Raw genomic sequence first — 21537 nt, forward strand, 5'->3', positions numbered from 1 at the left:
AGTACATGTGACGTATAATTCATTCTTTAGCCATCCATACCCTCGAGCAGACGTGCATGCTACGGAGCTGTACTCGAAGCTAAGTATAGGAAAGGTAATTACAATTTTTAAATTTGATTGCCCGGGGGGCAGAACCTAGTTGGTTCTTTTAGGCCTAGGTGGCCGTTTTACCTAGGTGGTCAATATTTTCACATACCTGAGTGGTAGGAATATTCGGCCTAGGTGAGCCGTAATTGTTAAAAAAAATGTATTGTAATGAACCTAGGTGGTTTACCGAAAAAATATGTGTAAAGCTATTGCATGAAAGATAACCTTTTAGTGTAAGGGGTAGCATATATATAAAGAATAGCTTTGAGACACGTTTGCAGATTCTCGAGGCGGCAAGCTGCACGTGCGGTTTATGATTTTGTTAGCTAGACCAGATGATGCATGATAAATGAATTGAAGTTTGAACTTGTTTGTCCATCATTAGTTCGTATAAAGAATTTACGGGACTATATTTGAACATATGTTAGTATAATATATCTATCCAAAAACCGAGATAACTGAGTTATTAAGTTATATTAGAGTTATCCCGCTTGATGCGTACATGCGTGATATTTTATTTTTGTATACATTGGTTATAGATGGTGCAGCCTACTATCTTACGGAAGAGACATTCATTGAAAGGGTTGAATCTCTTACCTGTCATTAAGAAGGTCAGAGGAGGAAGACCAGAGGGTCTGAAAGAATTTGCGCGCATTTCTAAGGAAAACTAGTAGGCTAATTGTTCTCGAACAATTAGAGGTCTTTCCACCTAATATTTTTAATGAATTGCTAGATTGCTCATTGACAATAAGGTATACAAAAAATTATTATACTATGATACATGTTGTACTATAAAATGGGAAAACCACGAAGCCATTAATTGATAAATGGTTTTTAAAGAGATTTTTTATTATCATCAAGCCATTTCTTTAAGAATTCCATGTTGTATATATCGTAAAGATTTATTAAATAACTTTTCTGATTTTTTTTCCACTTACTATGAACAAAACTGAGCCAAGTGAATATTCTTTACACAATCATATAAACAGTAAAGCTAACAATAGAAGAGAGTGTTCTACAGGCTAGCTGTCTTTTACAAAATGAATGGGTTGACTGTAAAAACAAGTTCCACTTGAGTAACCACAGGACTTGATGTGATACCTGGCTGACCCAATTGAATACCTTATTGCGCAATCCAGCAAGCTATTGAAACTCTTACTATAATTCTGTATTTCAAATGATATGAAAATTCATTAATTAACCGATTTCCAAATGACGTTGACCTTTGACCTTTATGTCATTTTGTTCGGCCAAGGTAGACGCTTCTATTCCAAGTGTTCCGAAGTCTGTACGACATATAATAAAAAACTTGGAAATGATTTTATAGAAATTTAAAAACTTTCAGGGGCAATAACTACTAGAAGGGGGCCTCAGATCCTTTCGGTATGCATAGATTAAAGAACCCTCCAAGTGTACTGAATACATTGGTAAAAGTTCCAAGTCTCTATCTCTTATGGTTTCATAGGAGTAGCGATAACAAGCATTTCTTACAATAGGGGCTATAACTCTATAATTATTCAAAGGTATGAGCCAAGGGGCTATATTTTAAAATGTTTTTAGATGTCCTACTACATCCATCATAAGGTTTTTTTCTACCACCCTTAACAAAAGAGATATAAAAACTCATTAATTAACAGCTTCTCAAATGACCTTGACCTTTGACCTTTATGTCATTTTGTTCGGCCAAGGTAGACGCTTCCATCCCAAGTGGTCCGAAGTCTCTATGATAAATAATAATAAAGTTGGAAGTGATTTTATGGAAATTTAAATACTTTCAGGGGCAATAACTACTACAAGGGGGCCTCAAATCCTTTTGGTATGAATAGATTGAAGAACCCTCTAAGTGTAATGAAGACATTGGTAAAAGTTTCAAATCTCTATCTCTTATGGTTTCAGAGGAGTAGCGATAACAGACATTTCCTTCTCAAAGGGCAATAACTCTGTAAGTTCTGGGAGTTCTTTGACACAGGGTCAATTAATACCATAACTTTTAATGAGCAATTACATAACGTTTAAATTGTTTGGATAACTTTAATGACAAAAAAAATCACCCCGAGCTAAATAGAAAAAAAGAAGAAGAAGAAGAAGAAGAATAACTAGTAGACTAATTGTTCACGGAACAATTAGAGGCCTTTCCACCTTCCATAATGATTAAAAAAAATTCCCGAAAATGTTGATAATTATTGAGTAATTAGAGAAAAATCAATTTACGAAGAAAAAAAAAGTAAAAAAAAAAAAATGGGTTCCGCACAGTGGGATCGATCCGAGTACCCTTAGATTCCTAGGCGAGAGTGTTGCCACTACGCCATTTCGCTTGTTATCTGATGGAAGGTAAAACTTGTTGAGTTGTGTAGTGAATTTGGATGATGATAGAAAGAAGAGACGAAGCATTCTTCTGTCCATCTAAAATTGATACCCAACGCTGAGGAACCTTTAGAATAGATAGGGGCTTAGCGATTGGTTGGGAGGGCAGTATTTGTTCACCAGTTTATTCATAAAAATCAGTGCTGCTTGTAAACAATGTGGCCGGATAGCGTTGACTAAGAAATCAACAGGTCAGGTCAAACTCTGGTCGCCGGCGGGTATTTGAAGGTGTGGGAACGTCACTTTTGCTCAGCTGATGCGAATTCTCCCTGTGATTTGAAATGCACGTGCTTATAAATCTACTAACTGTCATGCATTCGTGGATTACAAGTACGGAAAATCGGAACTGAATTAAGGCCAGTCATGTATTTCAGCCAAGTCGGGAAATAAACAAAAATGCAAACTGAAAGAAAATGTAAATTTAATTCATCTAAAATCGGGGTCTGGGAAGGAAGAGTTATCTTTCGTTGCACTTCAACACAAGTCGTCACAGGTTGCCGATAGAAATGTAAACAAAGATTTTCAGTGAAATTTGAGCATGAATTTATTAGATACGAATATCGAAGCGTTGAAATTTCGTTTCTCGGGACGATGGTTCGATGCCGCTGAGGTGGATAACTCTCTTCAATAGGGTTCATTTCGTTTGAAATTTGGCAGGCAATTAGATTCAGGTGTGAGGAACAGTCCCATGAATTTTCGCCAAGTTCTACAGAGTTTTACTGGAGCTGGAATTTTTATTTGGAGGCGTAGTCTAAAACGCGGTCTGGAGTCAAATGGCAGGCAGTGTTTCAACTTTTTAAAAAATTCTGACAAACAGTTGTAACACTTTTTTAAGGTTTTATTTTAAAAAGGAATATCAAATTTCAAGTTCAAATATCGAGGGTCATGTTCATATAAGAAATCAATCCTTGTATAAAAGAAAGGGGAGGGGGGGGGGGGCAAATTGTTCATATAACTGAACCTGATATATATGTTGCATACACTTATTACTCATTAGTTCTAAGAGGTCAAAGGTCAAGGTCAGGTCAAAGGTCAAGGTCAAGGGTCAAGGTCAAACCTAAAAATAAGGGGGGGGGGGGTGGTGGTTTTAAAGAGCTTATTGCACATATAAATGAATCTGAAATGTATATGAAAAATATACTTGTAACGCATCAGTCCTTTAAGGTCAAGGTCATGGTCAGGTCAAAGGTCAAGGTCGAAGGTCAAGGTCAAACCTAAAAATATAAGGGGTGGGAGTGTGAATTCGTGTTTAAAAGAGCTTTTTGTACATATAAATGAATCTGATAGTATAGATGTTGCGGATACTTATAACACACCAGTCCTAAGATGTCAAGGGTTAAGGTCAAAGGTCAAGGTCAAAGGTCAAGGTCACACTTTTAACAGAAAAAAAAGGGGGGGGGGTATTTCTAATGTGTTTGTGAAATCAATGAAATTCAAAGGGGAATTACTGCCAGAAGGGCACGTTGGACCCTTTTGGGATCAATAGATTGAAGAAACTTCTAAGTGTGCTGAAGACATTGGTCAAAGTTTCAAGTCTCTACCTGTTATGGTTTCAGAGGAGTAGCGATAACAAGCGTTTCGTACAAAAGGGGCAATAACTCGCTAACTATTACAAGATGGGAGCTGAAGGGCTACATTTTGAAATGTCTTAAGACGTCCTATTACATCCTTGATAAAATTTCTCTATATCACCCTAAACAAAAGAGATGCGAAAACTCATGAATACACATATTTACAGATGACCTTGACCTTTGACCTTTACGTCATTTTGATCGGCCAAGGAAGACGCTTCCATCACAAGTGGTCCAAAGTCTCTATGACAAATAGTAAAAAAGTTAGAAGTGATTTTATGGAAATTGAAATACTTTCAGGGGCAATAACTGATAGAAGGGGGTCTCGGAACCTTTCGGTATGAATAGATTGAAAGAGCGTCTAAGTGAACTACAGACGTTAGTAAAAGTTTCAAGTCTCTATCGCTTATGGTTTCAGAGGAGTAGCGATAACAATCACTTCGTACACAAAGGGCAATCACTTTGTAAGTTCTGGGAGTGATCAACCAAAGGGTCATTTGGTATCATAACTTTTAATGGCCAGTCACATAAAGAAAAAAATGCTTCAATATCTCTTGAAACAAAAAAGCTGTCCCTGGAAAAAAAGAGAAGAAAAAAAATAATAATAATAATAAAAAACATAAGAAAAACAAAAGGTCTTTCACCTGAAAGGTGGAAAGACCTAAAAAACATAAAGAAAACAAGAGGTCTTTCACCTGAAAGGTGGAAAGACCTAAAAAGACAGACGTCTTAGAGTTGGATGAGATAGAGAATATAGTCAACTCATTAACAGGGGAAAACATGATTGAGCTTTTGGAACTAGCTGGTAGGGGTTAAGTTTCTTAAATAATTATTGAAGTGGTTATGTGATGGTTGGAAAATAAAGCTTTGAATCTTTTCAAGAGTTATTAACATATGATATGCAAATGTTGTGATTAATATTGGTATCTTTCGAAAAAATTTGTTGTGATATAAACTTTCATTTTATTAAATCAGGAAGAGATATTGATGTTAACGAGGCAAGATTGTTATTGCATTGCTTGATAATTTTTGCAAATGAAGTGGGACAACCAAGAGGCCAGGCATTAGATGATTCAACGGTATGTTTTATATATGTATATGCTAATGCGCATGAAACAATTCATACATGCAGATAATTACTGGTACATATACATGATATACATCTGGAATTTTGAAATTATATATGAATACCTAATTTTGCCCTTACATATAAAACAAATATGCGGTATGATATTTTATTTTAAAAGAGTGTTATAACGTCATATTTTTAGGACCCTAGCACTAGTGGATCCACAGGGGGAAGCAGTACACCAGTACCTTTAGAAACTGCAGGACCTTCAAAAAAAAAGGTCCAGGAGCTTAAAGAGAAGGTGAGGACACTATGCCTACAGGATGATCCAAGCAATGCTTTAATTCTGCTGGCTCTTGATGAACTGTCTAAAGCGGCTAGGAAATTAAACCATGAGGAGGCTGACATGTTTGAAGAATTGTACAGGCAAGCGAACAGATATCAGTCAAAACTTCAAATTTCTAATCTGTGTTGGTCTGTGTTAGGTGGGAAAGTAGCAGATGCAATTTCAAAAGCAATTTCTAAGTGTTTGAAAGATAAACCTGAAACCAAAGCTGAGAGTAAGAATGAATATGTTGAAACACAAAAGCGACCAGAGTCCCCGTTGAATGGTTTATATCCTTGTCAACCTTCTTTGTTTTCTATGATGCCCGGCATGTATCCCAATATATATATATATTGATATAAACTGTCATGTTTGCAGATGTAGTTGTACGATAAGAATAAATTCTTTTGTCTTGTAATCCGAGAGACACTGACGCCCTAGTGATTTGTCACGTGGATTGCAGGCGGAAGAATTCTTTCTTCAGGTGAAATTAATGCTGGTTGCATTGTTGGAAATTTACATTATATCAAATAATTATAATTTTACAGAAAATGAAGTTTGCTCCAGAAATTTTATCCTTCATGGAGGTTCCATCTTGGGAGTTAAATAGTGGTTTCAATCCCATGAATATGAATATAAGTGACCAACAAGCATGGATTACACTTGAAGGGAGAATTGCTCCGCCTGCAACCCATACCCTCGAACAGAGGAAGTAATTAATGGCGATTTACATTTTGATATTAACACTTTACCAATAAGGGATCCAAGTAAATTCATTTCTGGTCAGATTCATTCATTTGTACCGGAATGGGAGTGTATTATGGATAAGATTTCATAAAAAAAAAACAACGATGTTTTAAAATGAATAAAGAATGGTGTCAATGTCTTTGATTTCTTTCAATCATATAAAGGAAATTTTAAGGGAAAATATTACAATTCGAATGTGCCTCCCAAACATTATGCACCCAACTCTAGCATTTGCAAACAGTACTCTGATTTTATTGTCAAAGAATTAATGGATAAGATCCAGTGTGGAGCTATAAAACTTTTAGGTAGAGTGGGTGAGTGTCAACCCCCAAGAGTGGTTATTCCTCTTACTGTAGAACCAAGTAAGCCACGTCTTTGTCATGATGAACGTTATATTAATTTATGGATTAAGGATCTGCCTTTTCGGTTAGAGACACTGAAAGATATTCATCGTTTGGTAGATAAAAATGCTTTGTTGATCACATGTGATGAGAAATAATCGGGTTACAGTCACATAAAAATTGATGAAGAGTCTCAGGAATTTTTTGGTATTCAGTTTGGAGGATTTTTCATGGTGTATTCAACATTACCATTTGGTTGGAAGGCTTCAGCCTTTATTTACCAATCCATAGGTATGTGTGTTACCTCTTATCTTAGGACATTCTCTGTGCGTAACTCTCTGTACATAGATGATAGGTTTCTTGCTACTAGGGGATCTGATTCTGTAGATGATGTGAAAGTTCATGAGGAGGCTAGGAGGTTGGTATATGGTTGAGTTGAACTGTTGACAAGGTTGGGTTGTACCTTAGCATTGAGTAAATGTTCTTTAAGTCCTTCAAGTTGTAAGAGGTATGTGGGTTTTTTAGTTTATTCAGTTAGGGAAGCTTACGTATTACCAGATGATAAAAAAGCAAAATTCATAGATCTTCGAGAATCAATTTTAGAAAGAAAGGAAGTAGATGTCAAGACATTGCAAAGATTTACTAGAAAGTGTATTTCTATGAGTCTGGTAATCCCAGGATGTAAGTTGTTCTGTAGAGAAATAAATGCTGGAATTTCTCAAGGTTTGAAAAATAGTAGGTCTGTAAAAATTTCTGGATCCCTAAAAGAGGAAATTGAACATTGGAGATTTGTAGATAAGTGGCAGGATTGTTCTAAATGGAGATTGGAATTTCACAAAACAATATCAATGTATACTGATTTTTCTGGATTGAGATATGGTGCGTGTGTAAGATTGGGGGAGAAAGACTTAGTATTAGGAGATTTTTGGTCAGAAAATGATATAAGGCCAATACATGTTAAGGAGGCAGATGCAAGCTTGAGGTCTTTGTTATCTCTTAGTAGTATGGTGCAGGATTCACGAGTGGATGTATACACAGACAGCATGACTGTTATTGGTTCTTGGAGTAGTCAGGGTAAGAGATGTAAAGAGCTTAACGATATCATAAAAGATGTTTTTCAGTTTATTGTTGCAAAAAATATTGATTTACGCTTAACATTTGTGTCCTTAAAGTTGAATGAGGCAGATAAACCTTCTAGAATCTTAAGTGCAGCAGACACTATGCTTAGCCAAAAGGCATGGATGTTGGTGGAGACAGCATATGGTCCACATTCAATAGATTTAATGGCACTAGATTCAAATACAATGTGTTCAAAAGAGGGTATGCCCTTAAAACATTTTAAACCTTGTGCAACTCCTCTATCAGCAGGTATTAATGTCTTTTGTCAAGATTTTAGAAAGGAAATCAACCCCTATGTTTTTCCTCCCTTTGGATTGATCTTTCCTATTATTTGTTTACTCGAGCAGCAGAAGGTCTTGTGTTCAATAATAGTTCCTATGATGGAACCCTTACCTATCTGGTGGCCGAAGTTGTTAGCTAATTCTATAGAGTCATTTTGTATTGGTGTAAACGGTGAAAAAGAAATAGTTAAGATACCATCTAAGAACGGTTTTGTGTTGGATAATGTAGGTTTGAGGTGGCCGTTGTTTGCTTTTAGGGTTTTATTTGCGTGACATATTTGAAGTTATTTTTGCATCTGGTTTTTATTACAGGATAATCCAGGACAAATTGAGATTGACTGGGACGTAATAGATAGGAGGATTTTGGAACTGGACGGGAAAATTGTTACTTCTTTAAAGTGTAAAAAAAGAAACAGTTTTGTAGAATCTTTTCTGGATTTTTAAAAGCATCTCCTGGGTCTCCAACTTTATTGTCATGCACTCCAAATGATATCCGGAGGTTTTCAGTTTGGGAAGATCTAAAGGGAAAGACTACAATCCATAAGATAGATTGTGAAAAGTTAGGTTTGAAACTTTAGGTGATTTTGATTGTGGTTGTCCTAAGAGACTTGCTTCAGGAACAGTAGAAAATTTAATTCACCAGTTGAATAACATTTTTTATGAATTTGGGCGTGGAAAGATATGGGATGTATTACTTTCAAAGGGAAACCCAGCAGCTTCACCTATGGTGAAAGAATACCTCAAGTTAATTACGGAGGAGCAAGCAAAAGCACGCGTATTACCAAAACAAGCAAAACCAATTTTCTTATCAAAAGTTAAGGCAATAGCTTTATTTATAAATAGAGAATTAGATAGGTGTGATTTGACTCTCAAAGAAAAATTTGTTTTGATTCGAGATCAAGCATGGATAAAAGTTCAGTTCTTTGCAGGTGACAGGGCTGGTGATTTGTCCAATGTAGTTTCTCAGGAGGTCAAGATTCTAGAGAATGGTTCTGGTTTGGTATTCCAGCATACATTTGGTAAAATATTGAGGGGTGAAAAGTGAAAGAAGAATTCTTTTGTAATAAAAAGGTGTGAAGACATAGTGGTATGTCCGGTCAAGGGTTTGTTAGATTATTTTATATTAGCCAAAAAATTGAAGGTGGATCTTTCAAAGGGATATTTGTTTAGAATTGTGTCAGAGAATGGAAGGGTTTTAGAAAAAAATGTTAGTTACTCTGTAGTTTATGAAAGACTGTTATATTATCTTTCAACTTTAGGTATTTACGAGGGCGAAACACCTCATAGTTTCAGAGCTGGTTGTGCAATTACAATGGCTTTGTCAGGATCTGCTGAAAATGTAGATCAGGTGATGAGACACATTGGTTGGTTTGGCAAGTCGAGCGCAGAGTATTATAGTAGAATGCATACAATGATCGATTCAGGTGTTGTTGCTACAAAGTTAGCAGAATCTGTATTTCAGGGAAATGGGATTGAATCTCAGTATAAAAGAAAGACAGATTATGATTCTTTGAGTAAAGCCTTTCAGTGAAGAATGGAACATTTAATGATAATGTATGTAAGTGTGATTAATGCTGATAGAGGATGTTATTTGTCTTCCTTTGTGACCATATTTGAAGGATATAATCATATATGAAACTAAAATTATGTTTATTTAAAGAGCATATTTGAAACATAAATGAACATTGGGAAATTATATGTTGTACTTAATCATATACATATTATATTTTATTATATGATTTATTATATTTCATATATGTTGATGTGGTGATAAAAATTAAAATTTGTTATGTTCATAAAAATGTTTGCCTTCTTTTGAGTATCGGGAGAAGGTTATTATTATTTTCTTTAGGCTACTGAACTGAAGGGGCATGTATGATTGATGAACTGCAAAGGTTTTATGCCCAAAACTTAACCATGATCTGAATGCGGGAGGGTATTAAACACTGAGGATAGGGTAAGAGCCTCATTGGTTAATACCCAAGCGGAAGTACATGTGACGTATAATTCATTCTTTAGACAGCCATGCCTGGGTTGTTGATATGTATACAGAGGATGGAGCGAGGAATTTTATAATGATTATCTTTGTAAAACTGTTTACCCACCCACCCACCCTCTGTAGAAGTCAAAAGGGGGTGAAGTATGTTGATATAAAATTGGCATATGGTATGCATCTATTTGCATGTAGTGTACATATACTATGAAATGATCTATTTTAAAGGAAAAATGAAAAAGATGCAATGCATAATATCATCCTACATTCAGATTTTAATCCTTGCAAAGGTTTTATGCCCAAAACTTAAACATGATCTGAATGCGGGAGGGTATTAAACACTGAGGATAGGGTAAGTTACCAATAGAGAGATCATAAATGGGTCAATATAAAAAAAAGGCAGCTATTTATGTCACTGCTATGTTTAATTTTTTTTTATTATCTAACCATCATTTAACTATCATATAACAAATAATGGACTTTATATTTTCTATTGCTTTAAGAAAAAAGTAAAAAAACAAATGTATCTTAATCAATATTAGTATTTAATCACCTAAATCTGCCAGTTTTACTCTGTCAATAGAAATACACTTTCTGTTTAATTGATAAATATTTATAAAATTATTTAAAATATTACCCCCAAAAATATATGATTATGTAACACACATTATAAGGAATGTTTTTAAAAGTAAAAAAGATGCACCCCACCCCCCATTAAAACCAATACAATATTAAATATGTCTGTACATAAATTCTTTGTCATTGGTGTAACCGAATTTGCTTTGTTGAAAAAGAGTTGTCATTCTTGATAAATGACATCATAACTAGTCCTGAGATGTAAGACATCACTTCCTGTAAAAGACTGCAGACGCCATTTATATGTTTTGTGGTTTGTGTTATTAAAATGAGCTTCTGATGGCAATAAGGTAAGAAATACAATAATGCTTTGTCATTGGTGTTGTAGTAATTTTGTCAAAACAATTGTAGATAGAAGTTTGATTATCATACTAAACATTTTCAAGATATTTACTAAACACACTGTGCAGATGACCTTTTCCATTCTCATAGGGTATTTAAGTAGAGCAGCCCATCTATGTACTTTTTGTCATTGGTGTTACTGTCATTGGTGTAACTGTTACAAAGTAACACCAGTGACGAGTTAAGTTACACCACTGATAGAAAGTATACATTTAATTATACATTCTTTTATATTTTGATCTTCATTTCTAATTTACAACTTTAATCAATTTAAATTTTAATATAAATATTATTTAATTTCAATTCTAAACACAATTTTTCTAATTAAAAATAAATTTAGGTACAATAGTAACGCCAGTGACATGTGCATATAACACCAATGACAAAGGTATTGTAAAGTTATGACATTTTTTTTTGTATGTAATAAGTCTAACTACGTTCGTCTATCTATTAATTGTAAAGTGAAAGTAGACACGTTTTGTACATACGGTATGATTGAGTGAGCATTCCATTGTTTTTCATCGGATATTTTACGCATGCATTCTACTATGTAATATTTTACTTATAATCCACGTGTTTGGTATTCGTATGTAAAATTTGAACTGCTATTTTACCTGTATCTGTGTAAACACGCATGCTGCAGACATACTGTTGTTGTTTCTATTTTTAATGGCGGCGCATTGCATTATGGTTAATTTCCGGTTTATTTTCTTTGATCCGCCTAAATATATCCCTACTCTGTGAATTTTATCGAAATACAAGAAAGATGAGTTTCAAGGTAATTATTTTAGAAATATAATTTCAAATGAATTAAACTTATATTATTTTAGTATGTTTTATACATTTAAAGTACTTTTTAATTAAAAGATCTATTTTCCGTTGCTTCTCAACGGAATTTTCTCCGTTGGGTTTGCACGGATTCAGTTGGAAACCAACGGTCCGTTTATCCGTTGATTAACGGTAGTATATAAACCCGTCAGCGTCCGTTGACGGGGACTTCAGCATTTTTCTTCTTCTTGTAAAGACGTAGGTGAATTTATCGTAATATTTAATATTCTTGAATTGATCTTTGGTATATTTTTGGGGAAGTCTGCAGCTGTTGTTGATCTAATATTTATTTGTTATTTATTTTTTAATTGTTGATAGTTAAATTAAGAACGTTTGTAATTTCTACTTGAATAAAACATCATCTCAAGTTTAATAAATCTTTCTCATTCTATCCGCTGAAGTCCGTTTCTTTCACAGGTCGTTATAAATTCGAGTATACAAATTTTCCGTTTTTTTAAATCGGGATAGTTCAAGATTCATAGCTATCCCGTTACAGTATTATAAAATGAACATTTGTTTGTAAAATAGCATAATGTTTATTCTATTAAGCTGGTAAATAGAAAAGGATAACATCCATGTCAATTGAGATATTCAAAGTTTATCATGTTTTTGCTATTTACCTCAAAAAAGAAAATTTTAGGTACAATAGTAACGCCAATGACATGTGCATGTAATACCAATGACAAAAGTATAATAATAATAATAATAAATAATTATAATAATAATGAATTTTTGCTTTGTAAGATAATAAAACTTTTATTTTATCAAACTGGTAAATAGAAAAGGATAATATTCATGCCAATTAAAATATTCAAAGTTTATCCATTTTTGCTGTTTATCTCATAAACAAAATTTAAAAATGCATAGTAACGCCAATGACATGTGCATGTAATATGTACCAATTACATTAGCATCAATTTAAAACAAACACGTTTGATTTTATAATATATTGATTATTTTATGAAGCTAGTATAAATTGTAAAAGGATAGTTTCCAAGTCAGTTTAAATAATCACTAATAATAAATAACAATAATATAATAATGTTTGTTGAAAGATCCAATTAGAGTTGCATGGATATAAGTATGTTGTTGAAAGTGAAAACTTAGCAAAAATCGTTGAAATGTATGCTGAGTAATGATTTGAGTTAGTAGGGGGTGATATCAAATTGAATAGGGTTTTTCAAGCATTTGTTTAGCTTTAATATATGAAAGAAAAATGTTAATTAAAATTTATGTATGCTTGCATTTTGTCATTGGGGTAACCAATGCATTTTTGTCATTGGGGTAACCAAATGTCATTGGTGTTACTTTGTCAATTTTCACTTTTGCAAACTCATTAAAAGAGTTAAACTTATTATTTTTTTCATCTTTGTAATTAAGCAAGGTTAATGTAAGAAAGATTAAGGGTTTTTTTCCAATTCTTTGAGATGTTTTAGACTTAAATTTTAGTTTAAAAGTCATTGGCGTTACTGAAATTGTCATTGGTATTACTATCGAGTCATTGGAGTAGCCAGTCTTATAAATGTTCTTTCGCCCTAAATTTTATGTATTTTGGGGGTTTGTAAATCATGATAATTAATGTATTGAAATTCTGGATGGATTGAATGTTATGAAATTTTGATTATTTTTGCCATTTTTATGTTAAAACATATAAAAGCAAGTATGTCTTACAAGATTGTCTCATATTCATGTAAAAAGCTGAAAAAAGTAACTTACTTTTAAAAATAAATGCTGTGAATTTTTATTATTGCTAAGTCACATTATTAAACATTTATTTGTCCCTCAAATATCATTTCAAAAGCTGCTTATTTTTTATGTACAGTGTATTGTTTACAGGTAACACCAATGACAAAAAAACAGCTATTGTTCATTTTCAAAAAAACATTTTGATCAAACTACATTAGCTACTGTTTGGAAAATATGTTTTTTGAAAAATACAGTGTTATATTATTACTATAAGTTCAATAAAGGTGCAGAATAATCTACTATTTTTTTTATAATTTTCACCTGCACTATTTAGCTGCCTTTTTTTATATCCTTTTGAAATTAACACTTACAAATAAAGGAAGTGCAATGGTAAATATTGTCACGTCGAACACGTTTACTTCAAAGTTTATCACGTGACAAGCATGGAAGAAACGTTATGCGAGTTCACAAAGAGTACACATGACAATCATCTGTTTATCAAAAAGAGGGCAAACTGGATTATTGCATCTCTATAAGTTATATATATGAGCGCAGTTAGATACATTTTCTCCTTTTACATAAAAAAAAGATTTTGATTAAATACACTGACAAGCTCGGGGAGCACTTTGAATTTCTAAAAGGATTACGTTTACTCAGGGGTGAAAAATAAATACACTAATAGGAACGAAAAAATACTCATTGTTCATTGAAGCCCGACTACTGTAGATTCCTTATTTTACGCAGTACTTAATTCCGCGATTCAACGGTTTTCCATCAAATCGCGAGAACATAAAATCGCGAATGCCGAAATTTTATCATAGTTTCATGTAGTTTACATATGTCTGAAAATTAAAAGCGAGATTTGAAAATTCGCGAGACGGGCTTCTCGCGATTTAACGCGGATATTAATTCCTCGCGTTTAATTAGGAATTTACAGTATCGTGGTGCTATTTTTCACTTTCAAATAACTAGGTCAATGACCTACTTTTTCTGCTAGTGACCTCTAAATGTTTTTGTGAAAAAAATTGTTAAAATTTGTCAAAATTGTCCACTATTTTCAAGGTTTTCTTTATTTTTTAATTGTCAGAAATATTTAGTATGGAAGTAACATTTTAGGTATAAGAATACAAAAGTCATCTACAGATGGTTAAAAAAAAGTTCTACTTCCGGTGAGACATCTTAAATATCCCAGGTAGCCTTTATTAACGTTAGATTTTTTAAACATTTTATTCAATGTGATGAACAGTAACGTATCGTAGATGAATGTACTAAAATATGTACTTTTAATTTCTTGAATCACTTCCGTTTGTTCGTTTCGGGTTCCAAGACAAAAAACCATTTCTCAACGAGATATTATAACTAAAAAACACTTGAACATCCAAACTTTGGGGAAAGAGAAGGCAATGTATGAAGATTTGTTAACTATATTCTGTATGATCCGGCTTAACTTCCGGTCGTCACAGAAAGTACTCAAAAATTGACATTTTCGCGGCTATGTTAAGGCTGCCCGATTAATTTCACAGCGATATGTAGAAAGTCACTTGCTTGTACTTCATAAGATATGACGTCATAGTTAACTTTGACGTCACGATCTGCATTCCTTTCGATCGTTCTTAGGGAATGTATCGTAACGTAATAAGTGATATTCATTGTGCATAATAAAACCGCTTTACATCGACACTGTTGTAAATACTAGTGATACTAAATTCAATGTCACGGATATGGAGTATAAAAAAATCAACAGTTTTAAAGCTTCGTAATAGGTAAAAAACTATTCATAAACTAATGGTTTTGAGACTCCCCCTGCTACGTGTAATCTAATGAATGGTGATATGCATATGCATATAAAAAAGGGCTTAGCGCAAGTGAAAGATAAAAACAATCTTAGTATATTTGACGTGAAATCGGGAGAGAAAATAAGTACCAATGTGAATCTTGCTGGGGGAAACCTACTGATTGACCCGATTTTGTGTAAATTGAGCCTAAATGGTAAAAATGTGCCTAATTTCGATGGCGATGCGAAATGTTTTGACAATATTTCAAATAAACGAAATATTTATATGAACCCCCAGCAAGAACTACAAAATACATTACTTATCGAAGGATTTTTCATAAAAATATTTTTGATTTAATGTCTTTATTTATATTCACATGCGCCGATGCGATTTTTATAGATTATTTACCGTGTTAGAATACACCCGTCACGTGCTTAAGAAAAATATATGACGTCACAAAAATACATCAAATATAGTGTTTAAAGTATTTTCGATAATTAAAATAGTATGATTTTTCGATATATATCTAGCTTCGGACAGCCTTAACATAGCCCCGTTGTCTTTTTGTTTTGTTTATTTCTTAAGAATCCCTAAACAGTATATATATTATATCTATTCCCTGTTTACAAAAGAAATGGATCTTTTTTACAAATTGATACAGGAGGAACGGAAGACCTTTTTCAGTTGCTATAGCAACAAGAGTCTTGTTAATATTCTTATCTCTAATCGTACAGTTGCTAAATATCATAAAAGTATAAGTAATATTAAGGAATCATTCTTTTAAGGATTCAGCATTTAAAGACCCCATTGGAAGCTTTTTAACAAGGCTTTTATGGGCTATCCTTAGGTAATAATTATCATTTGTGTGTCATGTAATCTATATAATAACAATATTAACCAAATCTTATGATCTTGCATAGTGCTGTGATAATGTTTGGGGGTTTTTTATTTGATTTATTTTATATGTGTAATCATGGCATTCTGTTATATATTTACCTGAATAAAATGAAATGAAATGAATCAGTTAACATTAATATCTAAGTACAATTAAATTAACATGCCTTTTTTCACAGAAAGCAGCCTGAATTTATGCATACCTACTCTAATAAGTACCTAGATCTATTAAGGAAGGTGGGTGATTAACGAATCAACCCTCAGATCTGACCTAGACTTTGAATATGATAGTTTTGGTCATAAACTAACATTTAGCAAAATTAAAATAAATCCAAATGTGTTAGCATGTTTATATCTCAATACAGAGCTCTTCTTATTAAGGAGGTAAATATAACCTAGATATGGCCACGACCATCAAGTCAGTTCCTTTTGTCTTTAACATCGACTTTTGTGTCACTTCCGCTGTTATTACAAACATTAATACACAAAGATTTATGTTCATATCTTTTACTTATGGTTTCCAAGGTAAATAATCTTTACTATTCACTACACAAGTATACACTTCTGGAACATTTGAATGATGCTAAGTATTTGCTCATATTTATGTCACTTGCTTGCTAAACAGTTACTCCATGCTTTTATGGGTTTCGCCAACAAACGCCATACGACTTCACTTCCTGTGAGCCTCTTTCTCACAGATGGGCATGGCTAATGGGATTTGACGGTGGTCAGCGACACCCACACCTTGCCACAGACATGCCCTTGACCGTCTGAATCCTCAGGATTGTATTTCTAAATAGCAGAGACTGATCGTTGTACTCAATAGGGGTACAACAAAGTTTCTTCTCCGACATCGCCTTGACGATTCCGTGGTTTGTGACATTGAAATAACTCTCTACTATTGATCGGGGACACTCACCGGAACAAAGATTTGCCTGATAAGATTCTGGGGAGTCAATTAATGTTGGATACCACTCCAGATCCCGAAGACTAACCGTCCATGGTATTAGACGGCAGAAATTTCCACTTTCAGCCAAATCCGCGGAAACCGAACCATTTCCTGTCTGAACAATAAAACGCTTTCGACGTCGATTCAAAACAGAAGCATCAAGATCCAGAAATATCGCTAGAACGGGACGTAGATGTCTGATCCAGTTCCCTGCACCCTTGACGGAGATGGAGAGAGAAAGAGTAGAACCAGAAAGCTTGTCTGCAACGAGGGTCGTAATGTCTGCCACCTTGCCGTGTGGAGTCCGTGCAGTGTTGACTACTTTAAAACAATGTGTCCGAATTAAAAAGAATGGAGAATTTTGAGTATGACTTTATCGTTATTATGATTTTATTTAGTATGACAAAAAGACTGACTACAGTAGTTGATCTTGATCTTTTTGTTTTGATCTAGACCTTACCTGTGTCCAGCTGACTTGGAGAAGTGATTTCAATGGTAAAGTTTCTATGGAGATGACCGGTGAATGCGACCTCCACCTTGGTGACATTGCCGACAATAGAGCCCTGCTCAAGGTCGAAATCCACTCTTCCGTTTGAATTTTCTAAGAACGGAAAACTCAAATAAGATGCGCATGAAAAAAAACCCAAATGAGAAAGAAATGATAAATGGGACTGAACAGCAGAAAAGCGGTTTTGACATATTTTAATGTCGTGGTGATTACAACAGGATTAGACACAAGGTTTAAAAACTTAAAACGTCTCCTGTTATATACTGATATTAACATTTTCCAGTGCCTTTGCCTGTAATAACACTACGTATCGATTTTGTAATATATACATGTAACCCATAACTTCAAATGACGCCAAATTGAGGCGCCAGCGGGGTTTGCTTGTTTGTATTTAAATATTTAATCGTACGATGACCCAAGATTATATAAATATTAGTAATAAGGAATCATTCTTTGAATATAATGAGGTGATAATTTCTGTCGGGGCATGATCAAATCTATCATAAAGTCCTTCGGGCTTTATTAATTAAATTAATTAATTAAAATATACAGCGATACCAAAGCTTTAATGTCATTAAAATATAGAAATAGTTGAAGTAAAATAAATACAATATTTCATTTTATTGGATAAGGGCGATCATCATAGACAGACACCGTTGTTTTTAACAATAAATCTTTACCATGTTACACGTTCAAACACCAACAGAGCCGTTTGAATCGAGATTTAATTCAAACAAAACGAAATATCCAATCCCAAAATACAGTGTACAAGCACAAGCGCTTCTGGATTAATCGATGACCATTTTATAACAATCAGTACATATTACAATATTTTAAAGAAGTAAATGTTTTATATTTCTTCACTAGAAGACGAAAAATTTAAAACCCGAAACGCCTTACTGAGAATCTTTCTACAATGATTCGTGTCTTGTTATAACACCTGTATTAATCTAGATAACAATTACTTTGGATTTTAAAAGTAATCGATTACAAGCGAATAACATCCAATTTTAGAATTAATCAATTACATTTGATTACCTTTCCTTCTTGTAATCATGATTACTTGTGACTATTATAGAAAACATTACTAGTATTTGTTTATTCGTTTTTTCCTTGTTTAATTGTTTAATGTTAGGAAAGAAACAATGACTTTTTGACAGAAGTTTCTGTTCTGATGTAAAGTTATCATTTTTTACAAGCCTTTTGATTACACTTTATCACCACTAACATTCTAACGAAGTTTTTGTCTGTGCGCTATTGATATTTGGGATTTTTTTGTATCCATCTTTTTGAGTTGTGTAAATATCTATTTGTTCGAAAAAAATAAAAGACATTAATATATCCAAAAGACACTCTTGTAATCAGAAAAATGAATGATAACTGATTACACATGATTACTCCGCAACTTGTAATCGACAGCTGATTACAATTATCGATTATGATAACCCTATTCCTCCTTGATAAAATATTCATTTAATAGAAATATCATGATTGATAACTTTTAAAAATTGAGAAGCTAGTAAACTTTTTGTTTAAAATTACTTATTTAAAGTTATCAATTTACATAAATAAGAAATGGTTTCAAGTGCATATTTAAACGTTTCTTTCCTAAGTACGATGTCTTTATTCATCACATTCATGTTTTTGTGATTTATAGAATTGATTTTTGAATTAAGTTAAATTAGATTCCGTAAATTCATAAAACCCAATAATCTATTGTCAGCGAGACAGTCGAATTAAAAAACCTACAAAAACTATCCAAATTTGAAATTCAGAATTTCCGTTTTGATCTTGTATTTTTAAAGTTAATGTCGGGGTCATTTTTATACGAAGAAAAATAGGACGATGTATAAAAAAATTCACAATTAAATGCATTTTATCTAACAATGAAGCAGCCTGTTCAAAAATTAAAATATAAAAAAATATATATTGTATTATGTTGAGGGCGAACTCCATGCACTTAAATTATGACTATCGAGTTCTGCCACCGACCCCGAAGCTACTCTGTACATTTTCGAACAAATTTATAAAATTCCCTGGGTGCACGTTCTCAAACTTACCGAGGAGCAGAAATCGTACGGAAAAGGCTACAGCTTCATAATTTTTAGTTGGTTGTTTTTTTTTCATTTTAATAAAATAAAAATATAATAATATTTTTTCGATCAGATGCAGTTAATTGATTTCTAAATTACAAAAAAACACGTTTTCTTACAAGAAACTTGGTTTTCTATGAACCTTTATCACCCAAAGTTATATTATAAAGGTATAATATACTCACAATAAATCACATATTTTTGGCTAAAATACGAAAAGCAATAAATTTTATTGCATCTTAGCTTTAATTTTAAATGGAATGAATATTTTCGGCAAATAACATTTTTGCTACAAATCTCACACATAAAAAAAAGAAACAGCGATTTTAGCGTAGACTATATCATATCTGAATCTCTTGTAAATATTTTATATTAATTTTTAGTTTATATCATTAATTATAGATTATAATATATTAGCAGTTTTGAATAGTTGGTACAAATCTCTCAACTTTACATTGAATAAAAAAAATGTTGTATTAAAATCAAAATGAAGACGATATAACCTGTGATAGATAAAAAAAAACCAATCAATTCCAAATAAACCAGTTTTGCAATAACGCTAGTGCCTAATTGTCGATATAATTTACTTATATGATAAATGTGCCATATTTTTTTTTATTTGTTTCCTTTAAAAGGGGAATGGTCACGATTTTGGTAAAAAATTGTTTTTCCGATTTTAATGTTTACAATGCTTTAGTAAGACATTTTTAATAAACAACCAAAATTTGAGTGTCATTCGTTTAGATATAAGCGAGTTACAGAGCTCACAATTCTTTACTATTTAAACAAAGCTTTTGTTTACATTTTGAATGTTGAGGTATAAATTCCAGTTATAGACTGTAAATGAATGTGTTAAACGTCAGGAACTGTTTACTTATTTATTTTCTTAAAATGAATAAGAAAATAGATAAATCAGCTTAAACAAAATATTTTACTTGCATATTGAACCTAAAGTTTATGTAAACAAAAACAGAGCACGAGCTTTGTTTACATTACAAAAAATTGTAAGCTCTGTATCTTGCTTATAACTCTACGACTAAATCTCAAATTTCATTTGATCATTAGAAATACATTCCTAAACCATTTCAGATAATAAAAACAGAAAATAAAATTTGACCAAAATCGTGACCATGCCCCGGCCTTTAATGTTTTCGAAATATAATTCATTTCATATCTTAGAATGTAATCTCCAATTAATATTTAAAGACAAAAAACTGGACTTGAAGAAGAAAAATAAGTTTTTCCTGGAATCTGATATGGCTCTACGTAAGCAACCACAACAACTGTTGATCATTTAATAGTATTGCAACAATAGGGTTTTTCTGCTTTAACAAAAATCTGTATTTAGTCTAATATGAACACAAACCTGACAGGGAGTCATAAAACTGCACCCTGGGGTCTCTATCGGGAGATATCCGTAAATCTTTTTGTTTCTCCTGAATCTGGTTAAACACGTGCTGCACGAACGAATTTATCTGAGTTTCCCTTTGAACTGGACGGTTAGGGTCAATGCCCAGCCTGTGAAGGGCCTCTTTGGCCAGGCGGAGAGAGTCATCACCGCCTTCCCATCCAACAACTGCAGTTATTACCAAGAAGCACAACCAATAGTTACCTTTGGTCATGATTATCAAGGTGACAGGGCGCGTGTCAGAGCTTTATATACCGGTCCCTCATGTAGGTATCGCTGAATGGTATTTGTAAAATTATAAAAACACAATTGACATAGAAATCTTCTCTCAAAATACATTTTTCATTCAGTTAAATAAAGAGCCTTTTATCCTAAGCATTTTTCCCTCCGTGTGCACCCAATCCCTGAATCTAGATTAATGCTTTAGTGGTGTACAGATGCAATTTCTCACGGTGTTTTAACTATCTTTCACATTCATGCAAGTGGTTTTGATGGCTTAACTTTTAATGAAGGCAACATCT

General features: G+C 33.1%; 2 protein-coding genes and 1 pseudogene across 3 annotated transcripts; 2 read left to right on the top strand and 1 right to left on the bottom strand.

Annotated features, from left to right (window-relative positions):
• Nucleotides 1-270: 270 nt before the first annotated feature.
• LOC136270339 (uncharacterized) lies at nt 271-8138 on the top strand. The gene is made up of 5 exons (XM_066067723.1): nt 271-757; nt 3607-3688; nt 4725-4833; nt 4998-5101; nt 5294-8138. The coding sequence occupies exons 1-5, from the start codon at nt 627-629 to the stop codon at nt 5771-5773; spliced, it is 906 nt and encodes a 301-aa protein (XP_065923795.1). The 5' UTR covers nt 271-626; the 3' UTR covers nt 5774-8138.
• A 100-nt stretch (nt 8139-8238) lies between these two features.
• LOC136270247 (uncharacterized) lies at nt 8239-9589 on the top strand (annotated as a pseudogene).
• A 2307-nt stretch (nt 9590-11896) lies between these two features.
• On the bottom strand, nt 11897-21327 carry LOC117684260 (inhibin beta C chain). 2 transcript variants are annotated; one of them, XM_034455594.2, is made up of 3 exons: nt 20975-21327; nt 17468-17608; nt 11897-17325 (listed from the first exon to the last, which is right to left on the bottom strand). In XM_034455594.2, the coding sequence occupies exons 1-3, from the start codon at nt 21228-21230 to the stop codon at nt 16787-16789; spliced, it is 936 nt and encodes a 311-aa protein (XP_034311485.2). In that variant the 5' UTR covers nt 21231-21327; the 3' UTR covers nt 11897-16786. The 2 variants fall into 2 exon arrangements, with proteins under 2 accessions (XP_034311485.2, XP_034311484.2); XM_034455593.2 differs by having other exon boundaries at nt 11897-17328; nt 20975-21309.
• Nucleotides 21328-21537: the final 210 nt, after the last annotated feature.

This window comes from Magallana gigas, chromosome 7 (assembly GCF_963853765.1).
Source record: "Magallana gigas chromosome 7, xbMagGiga1.1, whole genome shotgun sequence".
NCBI lineage: Eukaryota > Metazoa > Mollusca > Bivalvia > Ostreida > Ostreidae > Magallana > Magallana gigas.